Here is a 7500-nt window from a genome sequence, read left to right as displayed (position 1 = left end):
TTCCTCAAGTCAGTACACATGCCCTCCGACTGGTACCTGTACACACACACAGAGAATGAAGGGATGTTCATGGAACATTGCCAAAGTTGTAGTCTCTTGTAGCCTATCTAATATTGTGTTGAAATGTACTGAAATGTGTTTTGTATTTAAAAACTGTTTAAAACAAGATGCCAAAACGCAACTGAAAGAACAGAAATTAGGACTCAGATCAAATCACTCAAAATGTCAAACCCCACAGGTTACTCCTAGCACACACAACCACACACACACACCCAAGAATCTGAAGAAACCAGTTCACCAAAGTTCTCACCAGTCATCACTAATTAAAAGCTGTGAAATACCAACAGTGTTTATATAAGAGCGACTCTGCATTTCCTTCCCACAAAGGACAGGGGAGAAGGTCAAACTCTCCCTCAGCTCTTTAGCTAGCGGGCTAACGCTAACACGCTAACACGCTAACACGCTAACACTCTGCTGTTCTCAGGAAGGGAAGAGGGAAGGGGGGGAAACAGAGACGTCTCCCATGGTGAATTGTTGCCCTGTGTCACAGTGGTGAGTTATGGGATGCCAGGACTTACAGTTGGAGGTTGCTATGGGTAACAAGGGTTCGAAAGGTTAAGATGTGGCCGGTTGCCAGGTTGGTGTTTGAGATGGAGGGGGGGCACAGCTTGTGAGGTTCATGCTGGTGCTTGAGTGTGTCCTTGAGCAAAGACACATTTTCTTTTTCCAAGTGTGCTTGCGTGAGTGTGCTGTGTGTGCCTCTCTCTCTCTCTCTCTCTGTGTTTGTGTGTGTGTGAACTGAAACAGTGCTCACCGACATATCCCATAACTCGTACGTCCTATTGTGTGAACTCCTAGACTCCATCATATTGGGCTGATCTCACTCATGGAAGCAGATTAATACTACCTCTCCCACATCCCATGAGGCTAGTCATCACATCTGTCTGGTTCATCAAACTCACACTTAGCTTCTTTCTACTTAAAAAAAAAACTGTTTGCAGGTCACTCAGATCGCCACCAGGGGGTAGTGTGGTGCTGTAGCTGTTCAACTCAACTCTCAGTTCATCCAGCCACCAAACTTGTTGTGGTGTCCCGCAGAGGGTTTCAAGACTGGGGAAGCGATGGGCACAACTGGTGATGTGTGTGTGTTTGACTCAGGCTGTCAGATCCAGTACTGAGGGGAGAGGAACACAGTTGCTAGATCCGATTGGAGGATCAAATCTGCCGCTTTTACAATTTATCTTTGCCATACTTCCTCTCTGACCCGATGGCCCCTCCTCTCTCTCCGCCCTCTCCATTCCTCACTCCATCCCCTCAGAGTATCATTTCATCAGGAATGCAGATGACTAATGAGGGAGTCTAATTCAACTAAGACTGGCCACCGACTGTGCCAAGACACGCAGTAAAACCAATTAAAAAGGTTGGGCATGGGTTATAAGAGAGGAGGGGTGTGTGTGCTTGTGTGAGAGAGTGTGTGTGTGCTTGTGTGAGAGAGTGTGTGTGTGTGTGTGTGTATGAGGTGGTGAAGGGGCTCAAGGGAGATACTGCTGCCTCATCGAATCGCTCGAATAGTCTTGCACTTCTCTCCTGCCCCCCCACCCCTCGACACACACACACACGATCGCTGGGCTAATGTGTCAAGAGCGATTTGTGCTGGCCATTATTGTTTTAGCAATGATTTCCCACTCAGATCCCCCAGTCTCTCCTGGACCCACACTTCAGGTCCCTGAGGAAGTGATTACGACTGGAGAGAGGACTGTGCTCATGGGGTTGATAAAGCTGCACATGTCTGGGTTTTCCTCCTCAGTGGGAGGAAACGCTCCGGCTTTACCTTAAGATAACCCCTCTATATATCCCCTTTGACCCCTTCTCCCCTGAAAATAGAAATAGAAAATCACTTTCTTTAAGATTTCTAGAATCATCTTTGGCCTTTGTTAAGTTTCCTCTTGCTGACGTGTCGTCTAACCAACTTGACTGTTTGCCCCTGGTGGTTCTGCTCACACAGCAGGGATTGTGTTCTTCCTCTTTCTCGTCTTAATCTCTGTCTCTAGTGTTGAACATCTGTGTTCAGTTCTACAGCCTGTTTCCTTTCTCTCCTTGCACATTGTACAGTTCCTCTTTTTGTTAGACATGAACTTTTGAACTGATCATGTAACATGGAACTAACTGGTTAAAAGAGTGCTCAGATAAGGTCATGTTTAGAGAGCCTTCTCATCCAGATATCGTTTTGGTACTGTTTTAGAACGGCTCCTCCTTGCTGCAAGAATAAACAGATAAAGACAAATTCTTCGGACCTCAGACCTTTAAGGATACAATTCCACCCCCCACCCCCAAACCCTGACCCTTGACCTCACCTGTTGGGCTTGGGGAAGAGGAAGGAGGTGTTGGGTTTGCGGATGAAGTACTCGTCCGCTGCAGGTCGACGGCTGACGGCCATGGAGTTCTCCCTGTGGAGGGGCTTCTCCAGGGACAGGGGGGGCTCCACCTTGGGCCGCAGCATGCCCAGGTAGGGGGGCAACAGGTGGAGGAAAATCTGTGGGGGGGGGGGGGGGAGGATTGTGTTGGTAGGTTGGTAGAGTCGAGTGGGGGGGGTGCAAGAAGGAAGAGGGGAAGGCAGAGGGGGTGAAATGAGTGAAGAAAATGAGGAAGGGGAGGAGATGGAGGGGGTCAAAGGGGGAGATCAGGGAAGTGGGGGGGAGGAGAGAGGAGGAGATGGAGGGGGTCAAAGGGGGAGATCAGGGAAGTGGGGGGGAGGAGAGAGGAGGAGATGGAGGGGGTCAAAGGGGGAGATCAGGGAAGTGGGGGGGAGGAGAAGGGAGAGTTACAATACAGTATCAGATGACAACATAGGGAGTGGTTACGTGGTGTTAGTGTAACCATGGTTAATATGCAACCCTCCCCTGTGCATGGACAAGGTGTGTGTAAGTAGTACAAAGTGCAAAAATACAAATTACTGTTGTGTGATATTGGTGTAAAGAGGAAGGTGAAGTAGAGAGAAAACAGAAGGTAGGAAAAAAACGGCCTTTGGTCTGATGATAAAACTGAGTCATGCTCATCGGATGTGTGATTGTAAACGTTTCCCAGCAGCATATGCATGTTCTAAGTATTTTCTACATGAATACGTGTCGAAAGACAAGAAGATAAGGAGGAAACTGAGGAGGAAGAGAGCAGCATGTGTATATAAAGCTGGGGACTGAACCTCACAGAACCACACGCCATCGCAGACCTGCAGTCACATACGCTGAACTGAAGAGTTGACTTGATTTGAGAATGTCATCAATGTACCAGACAGAGCCTAGTACCTGTGGAGGACCTACAGACCAGCCTGACATCTTGGCTGAGCTGAAGGCTCGAGTGGAGAAGCTGGAGAGACAGAACAAATATCTGCAGACCAGACAGGCAGAGATCGAGGTGAACAATGGCAGCAGAAAGGTGGCTTTCTCTGCAAGTATAACTTCACCAGTGGGACCCTTCTGGGCAGACACAACCCTGGTCTACCCCAATGTCATCACCAACATCGGCGGAGCCTACAACCCAGTCACTGGAGTTTTCACTGCACCAGTGAAAGGAGTCTACCTGTTCAGTTTCACTGGCATGGATGATCGTTCCCATTATGGGGTGTCAGTTTTTCTGTTCAAGAACGACAAAAAACTGATGTCTCAGTGGAAGATGAATAATGGCAGTACACATCAGTATGTTCACAACACGCTGATCGTAGAGCTGAAAGATGGCGATGTCATCTACACACATCTACCTGCATGTCACAGGATCCTAGGTGATGCCATAAACGATATTGATACCTTAACTTTAAACAATAACAACATCTTCAGTGGCTTCCTGCTCTTCACTCTGTGAGTGGAACAGTGCTAAAGTTGTGATGATCAGACTAAGATCAGACTGTTACTGCTGAAAACATGTATGTGCTTTCTGCATTGGACAATAAAGAAGTATGTTACACCTTGTCTCCTTCCCTCTCTTTTAAATCCACCCCCTGAACTATACATACACTATAGAGTATAGTATAGAATACTGTAGGATAGAACTGTATACTATATAGAGAAGTCTCTCAGACTGTGGTTCCTGTGTCTCTCTACTTGATGATTGAGTATCCACCACCCGAACTATACATACACTATAGAGTATAGTATAGAATAGTGTAGGATAGAACTGCATACTATAATTGTTTCTCACTTTCACACACGCAAACATCATCTGGGGCGATTGTTGGACCATAGGCAGGTGACAGTTCTGGATGCCTCGCAAAGCTGCCAACCGGGATGTTGCCAAGGTAACATTGTGATAATGTAGAAATGGTGACTGTTAGGGTGTAGAATGAGAACTACTGTAACCATGCTGGTGCTGCTGTTCTGTCTGTTTGGGGCGAGGGTTCAGCAAGAGAGTGACATCAAGCAGAGCAGATACTGCAGAGTTTCCCACAGCACTTTGCAGTTAAGGCGGCCGCCTAAGCAACACATGCTTGCCGCCTTAACTACGTTGTTTTTTTTTATGAGCGATATCAGCCGTGTTACTCTCATCAGGAGGTGGATGTAGAGAGCAAACAGAAAGTAGGAGGAGTCCTGGTTATGGGGTGTGTGATTGTAAAGGTTTCCCAACAGCATATGCACGTTCCAAGGAATTTCTACAGAAATACGTGTGTCAATTCTGATCTTCTTCTGAAAGATGAGAAGATAAGGAGGAAAATGAGGAGGAAGAGAAATCACCTTCAATGTCTGACCCCTGGAAACATTGTCTAAGATCAGGCTCTTACTGCTGAAAAAACATGTGTTTTCTGCATTTGACGATAAAGAAGCATGTTTACATTTACATTTAGCAGACGCTCTTATCCAGAGCGACTTACAGTAAGTACAGGGACATTCCCCCCGAGGCAAGTAGGGTGAAGTGCCAAGGACACAACGTCATTTGGTTGGCATAGCCGGGAATCGAACTAGCAACCTTCTGATTACTAGCCCGCTTCCCTCACCGCTCAGCCATCTGACTCCCTGATGTTACATCTTGTCTCCTTCGCTCTCTTTTAAATCCACCCCCTGCCGTTAAATGAAGTCCGTTTACCATTTTCATATATTTTTACCACACATACACATCTTTTGAAACTCATGTGAGAGAACTCTCTCAATCTTTTATGAACCTCCTTATTTCGAAACCGTTTCCTCCCTTTACAACGTGCAAATGTCCTGTGTGTCTCGGGCGACTGTTGCACCATAGGGAGGTGACGAGTCTGGATGCTGCACCAAAGCTGCCAACCAGGTCTGTAATTACCTTGAAATAATGTAGGGGCCAAAGCCATTGATGGAGGTTAATGATGTAACGCTCTGGACAGGATGTCGGAACAGCAAAGCCTTAATTCACTTTCTTCTCCTCTTGGAGACCGACTCCAAAGGAGGACGTGGTCCATATCTTGTCCTTCCCTGCTTCATTCTGACTATCGTAAGTGTTCATTTAGGTGTCGTTCCTCTGATAAATATCCCCCACCCCCCCACCCCCCACTGGAATGAAATCATAGGAAAGGAAAAGCTGCACAGCGACTTCCCTGTTCCTGTCGCTAGGTCTGGGATGTGATCCATGGGCCCGATCTCACGTCGCACGTTAAGAAACGTGTCTCACACAGACACTGTCAGTCCTTAAAATAAATCGAAAAACATGCCAGCAACCCTAGAATGACAGCACGACAAAGGGGCCCCATTCGCTAGAGTTTTGCAACGGTGGACATCAGTTTCCCGCCCGAGTGGGGCCCCGACTCACCTTGCGGACCCAGTGGGGCATGTGGTGGGTGCTGGGGGAGCGGTGGTGCAGGTTGAGGACCACCACGCTGAGGATGACGGAGCAGGTGACCAGGATCATGGTGAACATGAGGTAGTTGACGATGATGGGCACCCCCAGGGAGGTCTCGGGAACCTTGTCCGCCAGCAGCAGCAGGAACACGGTGAGGGTGAGGAGGACGTTGATGGACAGACCCATCTTCTCCCCTGGGGGAGAGGGAGGCAGGGGGAGAGAGAGAGGGGTTAAACACACACACACACACACAGGGTTCGCCGTCGATCATTTACACACACGCACGCGCGCGCTGCACACGCGTACGCACGCGCTGGTCACCACGGGGACGCGCCGCCAATCATTTACAGACGCACGCCCACGCGTGCTCGCACGGCGCGCGTGCTTCTCGCCACAGGGAAACGCCACAGATCATTGACACACACTCACGCACTCACGCACACACACACTCAAGGCAGGCTCCCGTGGTCAGGTTAATGGCATGCAGAGGGATTTATAGAGCAGGATGTGTTCCTGAAGGAGGGCCTGACCCAGGATCTAACAGATCTTTGATGATTTGTAGCATGTTGTTAGCAGGGCAGGCCAGGACCGAGCAGGGTGGTCCAACAGTAGCTGGCCCGTGTAATTCAGCAGTAATGACACTGATGGGGAATTCATCCCCCATTCTGAGCGGGGTGTGGGTCCCAGAAAGGATGCCATGTTTAATGTTATGTGCACTCCTTCACTAAAAGTAAGTGACTGAAAAGTTTTTTTACATGTTCACTAACACCATATCAAAGTCTATGTGTGTTTCTACCTCACGGATATAAAAAATGACTGCTGTTACAAAGACACATCTCCCGTGCTTGTGGACCTTTGAAATGCCATCAAACACATATAGCTATGCATTCAGCGTAGCTTTTTTGTGCCACGCAAAAAAAAGACCTTGAGGGTAGGGTCCTGCCAGCTCAGAAGAAGGAGAGAGAGATAGAGAGAAAGAGAGCGAGAGAGAGGTTTCCATACATAGTCCTCCTGGGATCACCGGAGCTTAAATGTGCCCTTGTGGCGTGTTCTCTGTCGCTATGCTTGGCCACTACTGTCACTGAGGGGAGCCTACTAGATGTGTGTGTGTGTTTATGTGTGCCCATAAAGCAGCGCTATATGACTGTGGTCACCCTTGAGTTTACATGAGAATAAGCCCTAGAGTATGAACATCGTTATACTCCACACATACACACACACACACACACACACACACACACACACACACACACACACACACACACACACACACACACACACACACACACACACACACACACACACACACACACTGAGAAGCTCGCTCTTGTGTTTGGACACAGTGTCCCATCCACAGTCTTACAGGTAGAAATGGAGGCTTACCAAGTCAGGCTGCAGGCTATACTACATGAATAACTACACAACAGCAGCTGAAATGACTTCAGTGGTAACAAAAGCGAAAGTTAAATCTTGGTGACCAGACAACAACGCAGTCTCTTATTTCTTTTCCAGGTCGTCCCCTCCGTGGTGTGCCCTACCTGCGTCGGGGGGCAGGTAGAAGTTGAAGATGGCGATGATGGTGATGAGGATGCAGGGGATGATGATGTTGAAGACGTAGTAGAGGGGCTTCCTCTCGATGATCAGGTAGAAGGTGATGTCCTCGTACAGGTCGTCGCGCACGTTCTTCTTGCTGGGCTGGTGACGAATGTA

At 48.3% G+C, this 7500-nt stretch overlaps 1 protein-coding gene across 1 annotated transcript in view; it reads right to left on the bottom strand.

Moving 5' to 3' along the window:
• LOC136967363 (acetylcholine receptor subunit beta-like) overlaps positions 1-7497 on the bottom strand; it is a gene marked incomplete at its 5' end in the record, with an annotated part of 9083 nt that extends 1586 nt beyond the window's left edge. Inside the window, 4 exons of the mRNA XM_067261130.1 lie at positions 1-36; positions 2355-2533; positions 5761-5984; positions 7329-7497. The exon at positions 1-36 is cut by the window's left edge and continues 112 nt beyond it. Coding sequence (XP_067117231.1) covers positions 1-36; positions 2355-2533; positions 5761-5984; positions 7329-7497 — 608 coding nt within the window. The remainder of the gene's footprint in view (positions 37-2354; positions 2534-5760; positions 5985-7328) is intronic.
• Positions 7498-7500: the final 3 nt, after the last annotated feature.

Source organism: Osmerus mordax, chromosome 23, assembly GCF_038355195.1.
Source record: "Osmerus mordax isolate fOsmMor3 chromosome 23, fOsmMor3.pri, whole genome shotgun sequence".
Lineage (NCBI taxonomy): Eukaryota > Metazoa > Chordata > Actinopteri > Osmeriformes > Osmeridae > Osmerus > Osmerus mordax.
Note: the sequence above shows the minus strand (reverse complement) of the source record. Positions and strands in the feature narration are given on the sequence as shown.